Source organism: Fistularia commersonii, chromosome 17 (assembly GCF_037954325.1).
Source record: "Fistularia commersonii isolate RoL2024-O1a breed Wild chromosome 17, RoL_Fcom_v1.0, whole genome shotgun sequence".
Classification (NCBI taxonomy): Eukaryota; Metazoa; Chordata; class Actinopteri; order Syngnathiformes; family Fistulariidae; genus Fistularia; species Fistularia commersonii.
Window position 1 is genome coordinate 14,301,212 of NC_141300.1, and position 21,453 is coordinate 14,322,664.

Genomic DNA, 21,453 nt, shown 5'->3' on the forward strand with positions numbered 1-21,453 from the left:
AGGGATGGGATTCAGTGTGAAGGGGACGAGGGAGGAGCAAAAATTAAAGCTAATGTACAGAAGCTTTGTGCCCCCACCACACACACACACACACACACACACACACACACACACACACACACACACACACACACACACACACACGTATACAGGCAGCAGATCAACCACGTACATGTGTGTTAGCAATGTGCTGGTGACATGCTCTTGGTGGCGGACGCCATGGCAGCAGAGGTGCAGTGCTATCAGGGGTGTGTGTGTGTGTGCGTGTGTGCGTCTGTGTGTGTGTGTGTGTGTGCGCCTTTGCGCACGGCTAGAATGCACAGAGCAGGCATTTGGAGTGTGAGAGTGAGCGAGCTGTCAAAGGGGAGGAGAGCCACGGAGCGCAGCAGCAGCAGCAGCAACAGCAGCAGCGGCGGCGGCGGCGGCGTTGCCAGAGTGTGTGTGTGCGCGTGTGTGTGTGTGCATGCTAGTGTCTGCAAGCGTATGTGTGTGAGGGGTGGATGGAAGAGGAGAGGCAGATGCGGCGGGACTCCCGGGAGAAGGAGCGGGAGTCGGGGAGTAAACACAGCCTCCCTCCCCAGCAGAGATCTGCAGCCGGAGATGGGGACGGACGAGCGGCCCTGTCCGGGGGGGGGGTCCGCCCTGGACGCCTGCCATTGAGGGGGGGCTGCTGGACGGACCTGTGACCAGGAGACGGTGCCATCCCTCTTAGCGCTCGGGGTTGGGATGTGGGGAAGGAGGAGGAGGTAGGAGGAGAGGGGGAGGAAGAGCGGGAATAGAGGAGGAAGAGGAGGGGGGGCCGCACTCTCCTCTCCTGACTCTCCGATGGAACACTGACTGTTGCTTGGAGCTCTGGGACCTTTCTGAAATCCTTGCCGGCCCCCCCTCTCGGCCGGAGGGGGGGGTCTTCAGGCCATGTCTGTGACCACGGGCTTCAGTTACCAGCTGCCGGGGATCACCACGGTAACCTATGTGTTTGTTTACAGCCCCGGCTCCGTGCAGCGGGACCCGAGCCCCCCCCACCACGCCCCCCCGGTGCTGATGGGCCCCCGCGGGCCCAAACGGAAACTCTACAGCGCCGTCCCGGGACGCACCTTCATCGTGGTGAAGCCCTACACGCCCCAGGGGGAGGGGGAGATCCAGCTCAACCGAGGGGAAAGAGTCAAGGGTAAGTCGTCCAGTGGAGCGGCGTGCATGTGTGTGTGTGTGTGTGTGTGTGTGTGTGGTTTTCCTGCAGAAGATACTTGTCAAACACAGAACCCCCTCTCTCTCTGGCTGAGAGGCGCTTATGTAACCCCTTCACCTTGAAGGTCCTGTCTATCTGAGCTTCTGGGTTTGAAGGTTTTCATGGAAACGTCCTGCTTCGAGGAATATCAGCTCGGCTTACGCGTATGTGTGTGTGTGTGTTTGTGTGTGTGCTTTTGTCTCCATCCATGCTTCACTCAAGACTATGACAGTAATGACCTGGAAGGTAAAGTCCATAATATTCTTCTCACCCTGCACCCTTCTCCTGCACCTCAGTGTGTCTTGGCCCCGTTCAGACCCCCGTCCTCTCTGAGCCTGCGCTCCCTCCAAAGTCCACGTTGGCATCTTCAGATGCTTCTCACCGAGCATCAGTTCTCCTCACCCGTCCACAGACACCTGGCACCCCCCCCCCCCCCCCCCCGAACACACTCCACCTCCACCCGCAGAGGCCTCCTCACGAGAAGGGTTCTTGCATCCTCAGTGCAGGTGGAGAACATCTTCTGCCCCTCTGGGATTCAAGGATCAACACAGAACTTTCACCTGAGTTCTTGTTTTTTTTTTGTTTTTTTTTTTCTGGTCAAAATATCTCCAGATCTCCTCCCCTTCCGTCACATTCCAATGGAATCCGGTTTTCTCCTCCTGCTTGTGTGGAAGTTTTGTCTTCCTCTCCTAGATTGGTTTCCCTCCCCGGTTTGTTTGTGTGTTTCCAAAGCCTCCTCAGACCTGCCGCCGTCTCCAGTCCGGGTTACACTTAGAAGACGCAGACAAACTATCAGCTGTTTCCTGTTAAACTGAAGGCAGAGCGGAGTTAGGAGCCTTTGTGAGGCTGAATGTGATGACTCAACAGCAGCCAGAGAGCCTCCATCTGCTGGAAGGATCTGCTGTCAGTAGCTGTTTGTTGCTGCGGCTGAATCTGTATCGCTGCCATCAGTGTGAATGTGCATGAACACACACACACACAAACACACACACACAGAATGTGCCATTCTTTCATGTTGGCCGTGCAGGAAACAAGTTTGCTGTCACATGGCTGCCAGCTCCGTCAGCCAAGCTAACCATCTGGCTCTGTTACGCAACACTGGCCATCGTAACCATCACTATGTGGCAGCCGTCGTCCGTCTGTTGTCCCGGGACGCCGCAAACCATGAGCGCCGTTCAAAGAAGCTCGGGATGTAGGACGTCAGGGCTGTAAGAAGAAATGTGCGTGGTGTTAAGTGTTGGAGTGGTTCGGTCCAAGAGGGGCTTCACCCTGACTTCACCCCGCAGCGAAGTCAACCTCCTCTGGGATGGATGTCCCTTGTTATCCTTAATTATTAATTCAGCCGAATCGGCGCGCCGTAATCGCATCCAGTGCGCGATGGAGAACTCAAGCATGCAGTGAGGGGGAGGGGGGGGCAACAACAACAAAAAAACAGAAGTTTTGTTTTTTTTTTCCATCTAGTTGTGCACACTCCTACCCTGATCCTTTTAACTGGAAGCCTCCTTTTAACAGTTTTATTTGTTTCTTAAGCCGCCGCCGTGACAGAGGAGCATCTGTATGACGAGATCATTCTGGGTAAACCTCCGTATTTGACCCCCCCACTCCCGTGGTGTGAGAGTGTGACCCTGCGGTGACGTGGCCTAGCAGCCCTGCCTAGAGATTAGCTTTAGCATCCAGCGTCCAGTTGGGAATCCGTGAAAAAGCACGGGTGGTTGTCTGTCTCACACTCAGATCTGCATCCCTGCCCAGGTAGCGAGACACGTAGTGCGTGCCGTAGGTTCGTCCTGGGGGAACGGCTGCAAAGACTCATGTTTAACTCCTTATGTGTTCTGCATCTTCCAGTGGCAGAGGACTATCCAGGCGCAGAGGGTAAATCCAACTACACTCCATTCATTCATCCCTGGTGTGAAGCACAAAGCCGAACGAGATGGTTTAGACTCGGCCCACTTGTCTTGTGTGAACATTTAGATGTTGGAATGGTGGTTTATTTCTTGGAACTTGCAGCAAAATATTCCTATCTGCTTTAGAGATTAAAAAAACCATAACAACAAATTTTAGATCTAGCAGTGAAACAGCTAGTTTTTTACAATGAGGGCTTTTTATTGCCAAAAGCTATTTTAAGGTAGCGGAAGGATTTCCTCAATTCTTGTTGTTTTTGCTGTTTGGAGAGCAGATCAGTTCCCTGCAAGCGGGAACGGACAGGATCTGACGCCGCAGATCGTTTCAGCTTCACTCCCTTTACCTTTTATTGACTCGAAAGGAATAATAATCTGAGTTCATGTGAAATAATTCACTTTGCTTTGTTAGTTATATGTCATTCATGTGATCATTCAAAGCTGACACCCAGTGGTTTGAGGATGACAGCGATTCCAGTGGCACTGCAGACGAAGGTAAACATTCTGTTATAGATTAATTTGTTCACTCATCTAGGTTTAAGTTAGTTATTTCTAGAATCTAGTTAAGTTGTAATTGTGGACTAGAGCGTCAGTTGACTGTGGCAGTAAGTGGACTGGGATCAGCTGCGCTGTGGATGGATTTGAAACGCCAAATGCATGCGGTGTGTAAATATATATATGTGTGTGTGTGTGTGTGTGTGTGTGTGTGTATGTGAGCACACCCGTGTCAGTATCAGGTCCTGTTGTGTGTGTGTGTGTGTGTGTTTGATGATCTCCTTGCTCCACTTCATTAACCCCCCCTGGTATTCTCAGCCATTCCTTCAACCACCGTGTTTGTTTGGGGTCTCTCCCTTCATTGATGGAGTCTCTCCAAAGGCCACGTCCCGTCGCCATGGTAACACATGTACCACTGTAACCTGGTCAAGCTCTGTGCACACTTTCACGCCGTAATAGAAGATCTTAGCTGCAAAGGTAACAAACAGCGGGATGTGCACACCGGGGGACAAACACTCCAGTGTCACACTGAAGCTTCTTGATCTTACTCTTGTCTATAAGCCGTCCGTCTGATGGCACCGGCTGCTTTTTCCGCGCAAAATACCGCCCGCCAACACATCGTCTAGCTTAAATGTATGATAGTCACGCAAAGAAACCTGAATCGGCAAGTGGTCGCAGGTTGCGTTGTGAAATTTCTCCTTTGCATCATCTATATGTTGCTGATTCCCCAAATTCAGTTGCACTTGCAGTGGAGTTGAAAGAGTTGAATGTAGCGTCTTACTTTTGAACACATGCTGTGGCAAGTGTGTGTTCTTATGGAGGCAGACACACATACGCGGTTTTGAACGGAGTTGAGCAGCAAGTCTTCATAGAAGGCCCGCGCTTTGCTATCCCGTCCTGTGTTTGCTCCACGATTCCAGCAGTGGCCGAGGCGGCGTCTCCTCAGAGTCCTCCTCAGAGCTCTAAAATACTCGAAACTGAAGCTCGGTCATCGTTTCGCTTCCCTCTGTTTCTTACATCATGGCATTTAATTCGCTTTCTCTATCAAATCTGTCTGCAGGACGTCGGCAAACACCACGTGGTTTTCATTCCTGTAAAAGTTGAGTCTCTGCACATGTGTTTTAGAAAATAAATGAAACGGATTTCACTGTAGATGGAGGCCCCGGACTCAACCAGAGTTTGGGGTTTTTACCCCAAAACGTGGTTGTGTGAACAAGCCCTAATTGTCAGTTCGGATTGTATTTATATAGATTTTATTCCTAAAGCTCCTAATCCCAACCCAGTTGTCATTGGGTTGGACCACACTCTGTAAGATGATCTAAAGCAGGGGTGTCAAACACTTTTGGACCCGTGAAATCATAGTCTAATTACCTAGAAGTAACACCAAGTCCAAATTTTTCTGTTGTTTTAGTGTATAGGAGAACAGGTAAATGAGGAAAATCTTGAATGAAACTGTTCCTTTTAAAAAAAAATACATGCATCAGTTCTGTCCTCTCAGTTCTGCATGCATTTTGTTGTATTTTCTCCATGGCGAGTGTCATCGTGGCACCGAAACTTGTCGCATCCACGCCGAGCATACAGGTTTCTTATCAACCTAAACAGACAAATAAGAACTGGTTCATTTTTCTTGGAAAACCCCGTCAACTTTTCTCTTTTTTGACAACGACATCTTGCAGATGAGGGTGTCGGGTCCAACGGAAAAGCGGGTACATTTCTAACAACAAGTAAAAAATGCTATTTAGAGACCCGAAAGCTGCATTGCTGCCATCTGCTGTAAGTTCTGAGTCACATGGTGTTGTGCCGTGTTGCTAACACCGACTAAAACAATGGAACCTTAGCAGAAAACATTTTTTTATTTAAAAAAAAAAAAAAAAAAGTACTACATGATTTTTATGTCTGTTTTTTCAATTGGTAGATTTATTCCATGGGCCGGATTGGACCCGCTGGCGGGCCAGTACCGGCCCGCGGGCCGTGCATTTGACACCCCAGATGCAGAGACAGACAGATCCCAACTCAATGTGGGAGGCCTTCTGCCTCCACCTGTGTGTGTGTGTGTGTATGTGTGTGTGCGTGTGTGAGGGGGGGATTTAAGTTGCACTTCAATCCTTCACCAACAAGTGTGTGGACCTTCCCAGATCAAACATCAGTACACTTTTACAGAGGGGGATGTGCATGTATGGAGATGCTTGTTCTCTCGTGGGAGCTTAAAGCGCACGTGAGGGCACGTGGGGGCTTCCTTCTCCTGAACAAGTTGACACGTCTCTGAACGGGCCTCCATTAAAGGGTTTCAGCCAACACACAAAATCACACAAACTCAATGCACCTGCTCCAAACGCCATTATAAATCTTGCAGACAGCCATGAAAATGAAACCAGTGCAAGTAACGTTGAGATTAGACATTCACAAACATGATTAATGGGGTGGGTTGTGCTCCGTGTGTGCAGAATATTAACTCCGCTTTGGCCAAAGCAGGATACCTGCACTAGTTGGAGTTGCAAAAATTCACAACTAGGTTTTAATGCATTATTCCTGCACCTCCTTCATGCAGGCGTACACAGCTACTGCTGTAGCTGGTATCACACACACACACACACACACACACACACACACACACATAGAAGGCCCCTCACTTGTACTGGATCAGTGAGTGTATGGTTTAAAACTGCAAACCCTCTCTGTTGTGTGATGTGTTTTAAAACCTATCGTTTTCTTCTCACGCAACGTTAGACATGAATGTTGGACATGGGAAAAAAGTCACAGGCGTATTTTAAATGAGAAAAAAAGCCAGTTGGTTTTGCTTGAGGTAATGTTTGTTTACAATATTCTGTATTTTCACAGGATATATATATGTATTTTCCTGTTACTAAGCAACAGCCTCAATGGGCTTTGCAACCTGGATCTTCACCTGGAGAGAGAAATCTTTTCAAATTTTTCAAAGAAGTCACTGATTCCTCCTTTTAGTCATTTTATTTTGTTATTCCCACCCTGGAATCTCCATAATATTGTGCGTGCCTGTGTGCGCGCGTGTGTGTGTGTGTGTGTGTGTGTGTGTGTGTGTGTGTAATTGCCTTCCACAAGTTACATAAAAAGCCACCTTAAGAATTCACCAACCAGCTGTCGTAATAACCAAGGATTTCTTTTTTTTTTTTAGATAAAGTCAAGTAAAAACAGATATTTGTAGATGTCATATGTCAAAGTTAGTTGTGTATGACTGACACACACTCTGTCAAAGGTTGAGTGAACTATTTTATGCACGTAAATAACCCTACGCTCTACAGCGTCGCTGTGTTGTTTATAGATTTTTCAAGTGAATTCCACGTGTCGGCTGTTGTGGAAACTCCGAAAATAGCAAAGAAGCCGTTCTGATTTCAATGTCCTTTCATTGGATTTGATTGGAGGTGTTGGATGGAGGCCTTGCAGGGCAGATGTTGTGTACTTCTTGTAAGTTTGTGCGCGTTGCATCGCACTTCTTCTCTCCAGCAGGTTCTGCTTTTTGTCATTTGAAGAACGTAATAATCCTTGTTTGATGAAAACAGAACTTTGGCCTGACATTGTCTGGTGTGTGTGACGCACACGGGTTAGAAGGCAGAATTCTTGCGCTATCTTAATTTTTTCTCATTTACAAACATTAGAATCATCAGAATTCGTGCCGATCCAACATCAGAAATATTGGATGCCGATACAAACGGTGAGATAAAACCAACATGACCGACGTGGCAAATCCAGCAAGAGACGTGCTGCAATCAGGATCCTCAATGCCAAACATTCAACATCACAATAAAAAAAAAGGAGCCAATAAATTCCTAATATTATTCACATTATGAAGGAATATTTGTCTCTTCTCACCAAATGTATCAGAGTTGGAAAAGTTAATACTCAAAATGTTGGAGGTCAGTTCTCCTGGGATGTAGATATCACCGAGGGTTTGGCTCAGAAAGCTGCTGTTGGTTTTCATCCATGAATATGACAGCGCTGCCGTGAGCAAGGTGCTTCTATTCATTTGTCTTATTTTCAGGTTTCAGATGTTTGTATGTTCCTGTTCCACCATCACTGCTCTTGTCTGGAGGACGATGGAGCTGCTTCATAGCGTAGCGTGGAAAGTTTTAGCGGGTCTGCCAGGAGAACGTGGGGTTTTCACGGTACAAACCTGAGGGCAGTCTCACTCTCAGGATTTCACGTGTGTGTGTGTGTGTGTGTGTGTGTGTGTGTGTGTGTGTGTGTGCGTGCACTTCTGGCACTGGGCTGGTTCACTAGCCCTAGGCAAGGACGTTTAAGTCAGAGCGCTCCCTCTAGTTGTCCAATCAGAACAGCAGCAGGGTGCAAAGTCCCGCCCAAAGAGGCTACCAGGTTCCTGCTGGTGGCCACCTGTCCTCCTGTCCTCCTGTCCTTCTGTCCGTCCACTCACCCAGTTTGGGCTCTCTTGCGTTTCTCTGCGCGTGCCCGCTTGCAATGTAGACCCGTGCTCTCCAAACACAGTTTCATTTACCGAGCGTTGGATCTTGCAGAACAAGCTAAGAGCGACCGCGGGTCTGGACACGGGTTTACCAAAATGCAAGAAGTCTCTGTAGAACAAACATCCCAAAAGAAGTCATGGAGAGGGACATTCTGAGCCCCGGGGGACTGCAGGGGTTTTTTGGAATTCTGTACAAAAACAAACAGCTCTAGGATTCTTACCAGAACTATACAACGCGTATTCTTCTATGTGCCTTCGGCCTAAACACCATCTTCTCTGTAGTCGCTCTGATCCACCGTGTCGTCCGTGACTCGCCGATCAACGATGCATCGCCGATGTAAAAACAATCCGGGGAAATTAATGGCCGGACGGCAGCCGATCGATCGATAGTTCCAATCGACGGGGGATGAGATATGCGAGATCTCCTGGTGCCCTCTCGTGTGTTTACTCGGAGATGCTACTACTCATTCCCGGAGTCAAAAATAGAAAGAAAGGCCGAGGATGACTCGGGGAGTCTGGAGTCTATTTCTGTCTCCACCTGAGGGCTGAAGCAAAGGAGGGGGGCGATGAAAGGCAAAATGAAAGAAGAGGAATTTCATGTAGGGCCATTGAAGCGCGGCAGGGAGGGAGGAGATTAGAGAGGAGGCATCCCTCCGAGCCAGACTTAGAGTCCTCCCTCCACGCCGCCTCCTTCCTTTCTCCGACGGAGGCGTCCGCATTCGCGGGCGTTTACGAGAAGCTTTTTACTCATTGTTTCATTTGGATTCCTCGTGGACCGCGGACCGGCTGGTGGTCCTGCTCCCCTCGCCTCTCGCTCCCAGGCAGGGAAAGTCTCACGGTTCTTGTTTTTCCATCTCGTGTCCTCGGCACGGGTTCACTTGTACGCTCTCGTTTGTATATCGGATTAATACATCTGTCTGTTGCCTCACACTGTGTGTGTGTGTATTCGTGTGTGTGTTTTTATCCTTCTGGTCGCGACTCTTCTGCGTGTCCGTATCGTCGGATTGAAATGGGGTTTAATAAAGAGCGTCGGTACGAAAATCTAATAACAGCTCCGCCGTCACACACCTTTTCCCGCACAAGATAACGTTCTCTCACACATCTACGTAGCCTCCGACACACACCGTTAATGAGGACGTACCGTTAATCCCGTGAATTTTTTTTTTTTTTTCAAAGAAAAGAAACCGTGTCGGTGTTTTTGTAATGAAGGGATATTTGGTCACATCGACTCACGTGGATCCCCATTTTGATCGAACAAAACTCCCCGCAAACGCTGAAATCCCTTCAGGATTGATTTGAAGCAAAAGCAGAGACACAAATTTACCCGTAAGACGAAGAAAGAAATGCCTTTTATTGTCACATGCAGTTTCACATAGAGCACAACATCAGCAGGATTTGATCACTGCATTGAAGGCATCATGAGCAGAAGGCAGCCGATCCAGGAGAAAGTAACGCTGCAATGATCCGGGTCCCCTTTGTTATTGGAGCCCAGACTAGAAACAGGAAATGGAAGTTCGACATTATTGTTGAGCAATTGAAATATTTGGGAAAAGAAATGCAATATATGAGCAAATATTTGACTTCGGAATCAGTTTTTACCAGTTATTAGTTAAGCTAGTTGATGAAGCTGCTCAATTATTCAAATGTATTTTGAGTTTTTATTATATCCGTTCAAAGCTATGCTAGGAAAGATCTGAGCTCGCAGCCTCGTCACATTCGGTGCAGACGAATCAGATCGGCGTTTAATGCAAATCTGTCTGTATTTTGTATTTTGTCCGTGACTCGTCTCCACCGCGCCCCTGTCTGAATCACAGTAAGTGCATCAGTGGCAGGACGCCATCAGACTCCCCTTTGAGTCTGCAGCCAAGCTGCTAGATGCACCTTTTGTTGCCTATGAACAAATGTGTGTGTATGTGTGTGTGCGTGTGTGTGTGTGCGTGTGTGAGAGACAGTGTACTCGGCATGTCAAAAATAAAGATGGAGAGATCACTGAAAGTAATCTGACTCAGCTAAAAGCAATGGCATAGAGCAAAGCAAGAATTCAAGAATGTGTGTACACACACACACACACACACATACACACACGCAGACGTTTGACGGGGGTGCATTGGAGCTTGCAGGCAGGGTGTGTAAAGACTAAAAATAGCTCTGCATCTTCCCCCGGTGCTATTTTTGAACGAGAGTCGTGACTGCCTCAACCAAGGGCAAACACACATTCGTTGTCACGTGGAGATGAATACCTTAGTAGCTGACAAGACTTTGGAAGTGACTCATGGGACGTCCAAAAGGAAATAAAAACTTGTCAGGTTTGAAAATATAAATTTTCCTTTTGTCAACTTGTCTGTGTCTCCAGCCGCTTCTCCTCCCTCTTTGTCTTCACTGGATTGGAGCTTCTGTCAAATCGCTTTCTTTGTTCTTCCCTCCGGGGCTCTCCGACTCGCCCTCAGTTTTTTTTTTTTTTGTTTGTTTTTTCCACATTTCACGCTCTGGTTCAATGTTGCAGGCTGATAGTTTTCCTCGAACGGTCTCTTCCAGATGCTAATCGATCTATTGTGAAATTACAGAGGTGGTTCTCCACCTCTGTCGGGGAGGATGAGGGTGGAGAAGCTCAGACTAGCATTTTTTATTCCAGAACGATTGAAGCCCAAGAATATCCTTCAATGCTCCCCGATCGCAAATCAGAGTCCTATTTTGCGGAATTGTTCTAGTGCAGGATGTTCACCATGACACCTGGAGATGCATGTTTTGTTTTGTTTTTTTGAAACGGCCTGGGAGTTCTGAGCCTCTAAGTTGCCAAAAGCACCAACCCCATTTCAACCTATTTTTTCCAGTAGCTCGATGTCAGTACGTGTACAATCTGAAGAAACACCTGAGTATCCCGAGTCGGTTGAGTTTGTCTTGTGACTTCACTAGATTTGCTTTTGGTGGTCCGAGAACCTGAAACCCCTGGTTTTTCTCTTCCTGGTTCATGAGTTGGCGTGCTGGAACATGAAAAAACTTGTTGCTTCGTATCAGTATCATCGGTCGCTGCGTGTCCTTCTCTCACGTTGTTTCTGCTGCTTTATCTAATGGACAAGCACCTGTTTGAAGTCATTCGAAGGTTCGCCTTCATTCACAGTCGGAGCCCTGCAGGCCAACCACCTTGGTCTGCAGGGCTCCGAACTGGAACTCCGAACTGGAACTCTGAACTGTGGGATGTATCCGTCCCCGTTTCTACCGATGGTTTCCACATGTATGCTTTTCTTGCTGCGTCATATCAGTGCAGCAATGGGTTCATTTCAGGATCAAGGAAACAAAGCTGATCCTCGGCTAGTTTAGAATCTAGAACCCCCATGTGATCATGGTTTCCTTTTGGGCTCCAGAAGCTGCTCTCCCGGTACTTAGGACTTGGGAAGTTGTACTGCCATGTGTGCATAGTAACCACCCAAGATCAAGAGATACTCCTCTGGCAGGGGAGCCTCTTCAGCAGCAGCTCAGCAGTGACTTGGCAAAGGTGACTGGAGTTTGCTTGAGTTTCCAGGCAGATTTTTCAGCTTCCTCTTCAGACTTCAGATTTCCACATTGGCCACAGAAGAAGTTATTATAGTGTGCTTGGCTATGCGTTGGCTGCCTTCTGACTGGACTAAAGCCTCCTTTGCCAACAGGCTCAATGCGAAATATCTAATGTTAAGCCCAGCAGATGCAGAGCCCAGAACTAGATGTTTTACAGAGTCACATGATGGGTGACCTTTGTGAACAGTTTAGCTGAGGGGTCAGCAAACTTGATGACTCACAGGCCATGACGGGCTGTAAAATTTGACAGCAGACAGATGGATGAAGTATTTGTGTGAACGAATATAAATGACATAGATAGACGTACACGTAAAGTCATGACATGTAAGGATTTGGCCTTTTAGCAAAGCATGAATCTGCAAGGCTCATTGTACAATTTGTTAACACAGCACAGAAACTCGCATTCCATTTCAGTTTCCTTTTTTGCCAGTGCCTCAAAGTCTGGAGGTAGTTTTGTCCAGGCAAATCTTGGGGTGGAGCCGCGGTGTTGGTCAATTAAAATGGATCTTTATTGGTGGTCATGACGCTGAATGTCTGCTCACCCAAGTAGGTCAAGCCAAAGAACGTCAGCACCATATGCGCCGTCCCCCGGAGGTTTGGAATCATGGCTAATTTGAACACCAGCATAAAACTCGCCTCGGTTCGTCAGCAGATCTGGTCCACCTGGACAGCTGCCGCCCGTGGCCGGGGCTCAGGGTGGACTCGTTAGGTTGTCGTCTTTCCCTTCTCGGCAAACAGTTTGTCTTGTTTGGCACGTGAGATCTCTCGGATTGACCCCGTCCGTCTTTGCGCCCCTGTCTCCGATTCCCCTGCTTCAACTGCTTTCTGCTATTACAAAGTGTTCACCTGCTGCCAGGGCCTCAGTAGAGTCTACGAATCCTTTCTCAGCTGATATGGAGCCGTGGTGTCGCGATTGGGTCCATACCCCCTGCCGTTACTTTGGCACTCGACTCTTGAATCGATGTATGTGGCGTGTTCGTCAATTAGCCGTCAACCCCTGAGCCGTGGTTGCCGTTCCTGTGTTGACTGCTAGCTAGCATAGTTAGCATCCTTTGTGACAAAGTAATGGCTCATATTGTATTCTTTGAGAACCGCAACAGTTTCTTGTCATATCAGGCAAACGCAACCGCATTGATCGCATTTCAGAGAGTAATACGCCTCAGTCCGACACAGGTCTGTGTATGAGGAGTGCGCCATCCATTGGGGGAAAGCAGGTATTTCAAGACTTGTTACAGAGTGCAACGAAATTTGGAGTTCATGGGAAAAGCAAAATACCTGTGGTTCAATTATGATATAACTTTATGTTTGGCCCACAGGCCGTGGATTACGCCTGTATAGAACAGAACGCAGCACCTGGTTGTGATTCCGGGAGTTTGGCTTGAACCGTCTCCCTCATTAGGCAAATCTTGGTAAACAGAGAGCTGTCTTTTTTTTTTTTTTCACTTCCTCCAAGCTCACGTTTTTAATTGCTTTCAATATTCGATCCAGTTCCTTTCCCATCCCGTCCCTGGTGGATGATAGCACTGATATGAAGTGAGAATAATGGGAATTGCCTGTTCAATTAAGGTTCGCGTTGCTCCTTTGAAAGAGATGGATTGTCTTTGTCACATTGTGTTAACTCTTTTATTTCACTGTCACACTTTTTCAAGAGATGTCCCAGCTATTTGCAGCAGGTTTCTGCGGTTCATCTGAAATTCAGAGTTTCGGATATGCTGGCTAAATCACACCATTCATTGGTCCCCGCTGGAGCGGCCTCGCATGACTCAAAAACTATGGGTTCATGTTCCTGCAGGGGGAGGAAGAATGAGTAGTTTATTACATTTCCACTGTTACATATGATTTGCTTCGACATGTTGTGTGTTAAACAACACATGATCCGATGCTCCGTATCAGTAAATCCCTTTTTGTCATCGGTACGCCGATTCCCCAATGCAACTCACCACGTCTCTGGCAGATGTCTGCTTCTTGCTTCAAAATTATAATTAATGTTGATGAGGGTCCAAGTAGGATGCCGTTTCTTTAGCTTCAAGCATTAAGGTCTTGGAATGACCAACCGGGATCTCAGATCTGAGATAAACCGGGTTCCGTCAAGGCCGGACTGCTGCTCCTAAACAAAGTCAGCAAGAATAACAAGATCATCAGTTCAGAAATCCGAATTTTAGGACAGCGATTGTCTTCAAATTAAATGAATTCAGTATTCCAAATGAAGAAAAGTAAAGCCCAACCATATGTTGGAGTCCTGGTGCAGTAGTTCCAGGCAAGGGGAAAGCTTCAGATTGGCACTGAGATGTATGCATGGTATTTTCCACGTGGCAGAGTGGGATTCGGAGGGACTCACCGGCGTATGATTCGAAAGCCAGACCGTCAGCAGTTCAGCAGGCAAACCTGTGACTACATTTCTTGAGTCAAAGGAGCAAAAAAGGTTAAAAAGACCAGCTCTTGATGGTTGTCAGAGGCCTTCATTGCAGGATCAGAATCCTCCAACCGGCTCTTGTCTTCGTCGAAGGGACTTGAAGCGGCACCGCTCCTCTGAACATGGACACCAGCCATAAGGACCAAGACCTCCAAAATGAATCCCTCTTGGATTCCCAAGCAGATGTTTACTATAGCTAAAGGATCCGGTACGATAAACACATATTTTATCCTCACATTTTGGTGAGTTTATTTATTCTTATGATTCCAACGCGCATCAAACTTGTCATTAATTTACACACCGAGGCAACGTGCACTGCCTTTTTAACTTTGTCACCGCAGCTGTATGCACATGCATGCCAGCATATGCTGTGCCTTGCGCCTCCTCGTTCACCCGTGGAGGTGATTATGAGCGGCTGTGACAGGTCCGCTGCTTGTTGAGATGCAGTTGACCTGTTGTCGTGCCGCGGAGAGATGCCGCTGTCCCGCTGAGGCGTTGATTGCCTTTCAAACTGGTGACTTCTGCTGTTTGTCACCAACTCGTACCTGAATGTACTTCTTTCCCTACCTAATTCTGCTCATCAAAAGGGAGAATCAGAGGTATTTACGTCCTCCCTTTTAGCTGATATTCAGAGAGATCTTTGCATTTTCAAAGGCAGTGCCAGTGCAAGAAGAGTGACGGGAAGTTTTCTTTTCCACTTTTCACCTTTTCAGCCTGGTATTTGGCCGATATGTACCGCTCACGCGGGTAACATAATACCGTCTTCGGTGGTTCTGACCGTGATGGAGAGTTAGAGCAGGAAAGCGGGTTGACTAGCAGTTTGAGTTCAAGTGAGTTGTTGGACCCTCCATCTGTGTTTCCTCCAAAGCAGTGTCCTCACACCACAAAGATCGTGCTGCTATGGGGCCTTGAACTTTGATGCAAGTTTGCGTTCTTTCTTTTCTTTGGTCTTTTTTTGGAAAAAGCTGTGCCGGACTTATTGCTATATATTCATCAGGAAACATCTAAATCCAACGATGTCCGGGGTGTTATTGTGCTGAAGACTTTACGAGAAGACTTGAACATCCGGACTGCTTGGAAAAAGATCAACGAACTATACTTTTGTAGGTTTACTTGCAGGTTCCTGCTCCGTTCTAAATTCCCGCTTTGATTCCTGTCGAGAGGCAAGACACTGAGAGGCAGCCGACTGCTCATGGTTCATCCACAATGGGTTGAATGCAGAGAAATGCCACAAGGGATTAATAAAGTATCGTGACAAAACAAACAAAAAAAAAAAAGATATTCCCGGCCCATCAGATCTTAAAAAAGTGCTGGAATTTTTATCTGCAATGTCCCTTACTTGTCTTCACAAGGCGGAGTCGTGTAAATCTGCCATCTCAAATTCAGCAAAAACACCCACAGCTCCGGGAAACAGATTTCAATGTCATGCATAAACACAATCCATCCCACCTGCTCAACCTGCAGTGCGGCTCCAATTATGAAAATGAGGACGAACTTACGTCAGTGACCGAGGTTCTGCTGTCACGGGGGAGAACAACGGGTCGACATGTTTGTGATTTTGTGCTAGAAGTAGGGAAGTTAAAGGTCCTGAGAAAAGGCAGGGGATGGTCACACATACACGTCCTGTTAATGATATGCAATGGATTACACCAAATGAATACCGTACATGGAATGAGGCTTTGACGTGAGAAAGGAAAAGTCTGTAAAATGTAAGAATCCATGATAGCACGAGGGGTCAGGAGACGGAGACGAGAGGAAGGACAGATTGACATCTCCTTGTGAGCTGTTGCTCCAATGAGCGCCTGTCCACCTGCAACACACTGACATTTAACACGCATGATAAACCCATCATTTAGACGTTTTAGTGGCTAATGCACACCTTGGAGCACTTTTGTCAAATCACCTGTCGTCGGTCAGCGCTTCCACCTCATAGCACTGAGTGGAGCTGCCATGTTCTCCCTTGTGTCTGCGTGGCGTTCCTCCCGGTTCTCCGGGTTCCTCCCACAGCCTCAAAACATGCAGGGGGTTCGTTGGAGAACTCGATTTATGCAGAGATGTGAATGAGAGGGTGAACGGTTGCACGTCTCTATATACGGCCCCGCCATCGACCGGTCCAGGGTGAAGCCGGCTGGGATGGGCGACCCTACAGCACAGGGCGGAAGCAGTTAATGATGAATGAATGCATCCAATATCTTTTAAGAAGGGGACACATTTTCATCATCATTTGGATGAGTGATGGGATTACACCTTCTCTGGGATCATACCTTCTAGCCTGGGAGTTTCCTTTCCGCTAAACTCTCCCCTCGACCCCTCAACTGGATTCACACTCGGCATCAGCGCCTTCTAGAGAAAACAATTCGTATTCGTTTCACGTGACCCAATGGTGCCCTTTGAGTGGCGAAGGTTAAATTCTGCTGTTGTTCCACTGATGGAGTCTGGCTGCCTCTCTCAGCGCCCTCGGGTTGCACGGCGGTGACGCTGGTCCCCGGCCATACTCAAATACAGTTTGGAGGAAATAGACTAAATCATTTAGCAGCCTGTGTGCTTGCTGCAACATCATACTGCCGTATCCTAGCAACCACTTTAGAGGAAGGGCTCACTCAGGCAAAGCTTCAGTTCCAGCTGGTGATATCTGAGGTGTGTGTGTGTGTGTGTGTTCGTTTGTGTGTGTGTGTGTGAGCGAGCGAGCGCTCACCAGGATAATGGATGAGTGTTGTAGAAATGAGTGTGCTGGCTCAGTCCCTCAGGGAAGATCAATATCAACTATACATTCATCTCTAATTACCACAACGGAAGGAAACCTCTCTCTTTCTCCATCTTACCTTCCTCCTTTCTCTCACCTCACTCTCCTCCAACTTCTCCCTTTTGGGTCTCGAATCTTTCCGATTCGTTCCGGCACCTGATGTTGTAAAGGAGAACAAAGAAGAAACAAACGCTTCCAAAAGCTCAAACATTCTTTCAATGTTCTTAGGAGTACAAACAGATGTATTTGTTTCAGTGTTCATGTATACAGAGTATTAAAGACCATCCCAGAACGTACCGCGGTTTGACAGGAGCTCTGCCTGCTTTTGTCCCCGGTCCAGTTCACATATAGCAAATACAGGCGCAATACAGGCACATCTTTATATCTGTTCTGGTCATAATTCCTGTTGTCCGTTCATTCATTCATACATTTATTGGCGTAATTGTTCGTCCTGCGTCCAGGGTTGCCGGGGCCGCGGTTTATCCCAGCCGTCATCGGACGGGAGGCGGGTTCACCGCGCAACGCTCAAAGGGCCACATATGGAGACACGTGACCGTTCACGTGACGACATATAGAGACATACAACCGTTCACCCTCATTCACACGTCGGGGAAAAATTTCTCCGGTGAACCTTTTGCGCATTTTTGGGATGTGGGAGGAACCCCGAGCACCCGGTGAGGGGAAAACATCCAAGCGACGATATGTGCACCTTCACAATGCTAACACAGCTAGCACCAAAGAGATATTGTCATGTGAGGAGCCATATAATAAACTGTTTGCTCTTTTATTGTCATTTCTCTGCTGCCAGCTGTCAGATTCCTTGCTGACTGAATTATTGTTGCTCTGTTTTAGATGTTAGGTGACCCTTTCTTTTCCGGTTTAGATCGTCAGAGACGCCTTCTTTTGGATCGATCGATTTCATCTATGTTGAATCCGAATCTTAAATGCACATCCGTATGTATCCGCGACCGCCGGTTCAGCCGAGAGTCCAAAGAGCCACGGGTAGAAGAGGAGCGGCAGCAGATGTCTTCCTCTCTGCCTGCCAGTAGAAATGACTTGGACCACCTTTCGTAGCAGCATGGAGACCGGGGGACCGCTTGGGTCACGGGACAATAATCAAGTGTGCAGATTTGTCAACAGTATTTTGGCAACAGGAGCTGTTTCCTCTTAACTCCTCCAACATGAGGTCCAAAAATCATCGGCTGGTTTGACATCATGGAGGTCATTAGACCTTGAGGCGAAGTTCAATGTGAAAGGGTTGGGCTGAGCTGACGCTTTTTTTTTCTTTTTTTTGGTGTAACACTTGTACACGTAATATTTGGCAGTCGTGTCTGGTGTCATCACCGTCACTTACTACATTCTCAGAACGCTTTTGTTTGTTGGGTATTTGAATTTTTTTGCGCCGTAGCGGTGCTCCTGACCAGGACGCCAGGCAGGAGCTGAGAAAGTTGTTTTGTTTCATGAGGTGACAACCTGATATGTCCCACTGGGAGGGGAACACGATTGATGTCATTTAGCATTTTGTTGATTTTAAGAAACGCATTTTTTTTTCTGGTTAAAAAAAAACAAACATTTGAATGTGACACTGGGCTTTATTCTGCAGGCGGTTGCTCAATGAACGTATTCATCACAGGATCCCAAACACACAAAGTGGGGTTTATAGTGACTTATATTTAAAGGAACTGTTCACCTCACAAAGGTGAACCCTCACCTTTCCCTCTGGACCAATGTTAGTCAGGTTATCACGACAGAAATGAAGACGTCTCCGTATCACAGCGGCTCCTTTGACTGATCGGAACCTTGACGCTGGAAAGACCAACGGCAAAAAACCGTCCCCCATCAGGATCAGACCTCCAGCCGCAGGACAGAACCCTGCAGCCGCTACTAATATTTTTCTTTTGGTTCTAGTCGTCTTATATCGGCATAATTGATGCCGTTCTCGGCCGCGTCGGCTGCGCACCCAGCAGCTGATCTATTTTTCTTAAAATTAGAAGTAAAATGGTAAATAAATAACGAGTGTGTGGAAAAATGAGTTCAGCTGCGTGCCAGTCCCTACCCGTTCCCCTCTGTTGCTGCCTTTGGTCCTCCAACCATCTCACACATGGTCCCGCTGTGATTGGCCCGAGGACACAGAGGCAGAGATACAGGTCCACACGGGGATCATCTAAAAGCCTAGAAGAAGGAAGCAGGCCGAGGGCAGGGGCTTCTTTGCAGGCGAAGGCACTGCCAATGCAGGCCTGGCGTTATAGGTGACGACGGGAGGAGACGTTTGGATGTCAGGAAATATCACTCACCCGAGCTTGATTTTATGTGTGTGTGTGTGTGTGTGTTAGGACAAAAACATCTCTCTGTTGTACTTACTCACCTCTTGTCTTTCCCGCCCTCTGCACACAAGTCAATGTATTTTATGAACGTGATATAAAACCGAAATACCCCCGTGTCCTCACTGGTTCTCCTTTCTCCACAAGACCCGAGGCTCCGCGTCCTCGCAATTAATATCTAAATGTGTTCTGTGACCTTTTATAACTGATGAAGATCTCCTTCTTCTCCCTCCTCGTCAGTGCTGAGTATAGGAGAAGGAGGCTTCTGGGAGGGCACGGTCAAAGGGAGGACAGGCTGGTTCCCAGCAGACTGCGTGGAAGAAGTTCAGATGAGGCAGTATGACCCGCGACTAGGTAAGACTTCTATGCATGCACACTCACACACACACACACGGGAACACACGGACATAAAACTGGGTTAGATGCCATTGTTATGTTTGGCATTGTTGTTTGATCATAGCTTTCTCGGGTTCATTTGTGTGTGTGTGACTGTTACCGTTGTTGTTTAAAACTGCTTTTGGTTTTATGTTTAACTTCACTTGAAGTTGTGATGACATCAGTGCTGCATTGCAGGACATTGCTATCAGCTGAGCTCTGGCACGGACCGGTGTTTAAAGGGCCAGCAGCAGGGGTACGCTTTCAGATCGGACAAAGTGCCGGGGTGCGTGGTTTCCCCGCTCGATACGAAGGGGGTTTGTTTTCACGGGATTGGAAAGCAGGTGGTGTTATTCAGTCATTTGACGGTCGCATTCGGACTTCGGGTTTGGGGAAACCGGGAAGCACTGTGCCGCTACGGGACCATTAAGGGATTCTGCATTTCCATAGGCTTTAAGGAAGCCACATCCACGTCCAGGTTTTCCCACTTGGTTGATATTCAGCTGGATCTCCTCAGATTCAGATCAGCCTGGGCTCAAGGGCAGGGCTGAGAAACCACAGCCGCCATTTTCATTCTTTTACGCCATAAGGCTGCAAGGAAAACTAGATGATAGAAGTTATGGAAGTCAAGGAACCGTGGATTCAGTCCTTTGGCCAAATCCATGTTTCGGCAGAAATAGGAATAGATTTCCAAAACTAGGCTTACGTGTTCTGTTCTCTGAGTTTCAGACAGTGTGTACTTTGAGACTAGCATCTGCTCCCACAAACACTGTTGGAAATAAAAAACTATTTAAAAAAAAAAGGGAGTTTAGAGAAGCGTTAGCTTGAAGGCTGCAGACCTGAAATCTGCTGCTTTGTCTGCGTGGAGCCGATCTTCGGGTTCGGCATCAAGACTTGAAGCTGCTGCTCGCGAGAAGGACGGTCGGCTAAGAGTGTTGTCGTCCTCGTTTAGTTTTAGAAACGTTTAGTTTTATTTAGTCGCCAGCTAAAACGCTTTGACGTCGACTAGTAGGTCTGCCTCCGCGTCCAGATCGGCGTCTCCGGCGGGTCACGATTCCCCCCCGGTAATGAATGCGGGGTCGATTGCTTCCCTCGCCAAGAACCCGATTTTCCAGAAAGTGTTGGAAACTTCTCTCCTGTCTGTAGATGACATTTGTCCGCCATCCCGAACGCTGATTAGCTCTCATTTTCTCGAGTCAATCCGGCTTTTGGGGACTTCATTATTTCCTGATGAAGCGCAGGTGCATTGGAAAGGTACAGACTGTCTCCAAAGCATGGCAGCGACGGTATCGTTTTCAGGATTAATGATATCTTCCGGAAATCGTATCGTACGGACTTTATCATTCATGGCCTTCTACCCCTAATTTCCTCCTAATTTGCTGTAAGTTGTTTGCTTTGCAAGTTTTGCGCTGAATAATTAACCGCTACTTCATTCACCCAAATGTCAACATCTTCTTTGGACATTCTGACAAGAATGAAGGAGGACCTGAAACCAACCTTCTCAAGAATAAGAATAAGAACAACTTTATTTATCCCGAAGGAAATTGTTGTGCCAGAGTTACAAGAAAATATAACAATAATAAATAAGCGTAGAAAATTGTATAAATAGTAAAAAATAAGAGAAAAAGGGAGAATAAGAAATACAAATAAGCTATAAAGTGTCTTAAGTACCAAGTGAAAGATAAGGAATGCACAAGAGTATGAAAAAATATTGTACATGTAGCTGTTATGAAATATTGCACAGTTACGAAAATATTTACAGATAAATTATTACAAGCAGCTGGAAACGAATCAGACTTATATGACGCCTTCCGCTTCTGTCCGTTCGTTAACGAACAGGTGACGCGTGTTTTTTTTTTTTGTTTTTTTTTGCGCCGTCGGGGGTTTGCAGCAGAGAAAGAGGCATTGTGAGAAAAAATGGAGACATTGTGTGAGAAGGTCCAGTCGAGATCCGAGGAGCTGCAGAAGGTGCATCTAATGG

The 21,453-nt window shown here is 47.3% G+C and overlaps 1 protein-coding gene across 9 annotated transcripts in view; it reads left to right on the top strand.

The window, feature by feature from the left end:
* The window catches only part of LOC147225293 (SH3 and multiple ankyrin repeat domains protein 3-like), a 69,460-nt gene that overhangs the window by 16,838 nt on the left and 31,169 nt on the right, over positions 1 to 21,453 (top strand). For all 9 annotated transcript variants that reach the window (XR_015107382.1, XR_015107385.1, XR_015107383.1 and 6 more), the window contains 2 exons: positions 987 to 1,168; positions 19,338 to 19,451. Coding sequence is in view for 5 of the 9 variants with exons in the window: in XM_086163376.1 (XP_086019502.1) it covers positions 987 to 1,168; positions 19,338 to 19,451 (296 nt within the window). In the remaining 4 variants the exon portion in view is untranslated. The remainder of the gene's footprint in view (positions 1 to 986; positions 1,169 to 19,337; positions 19,452 to 21,453) is intronic.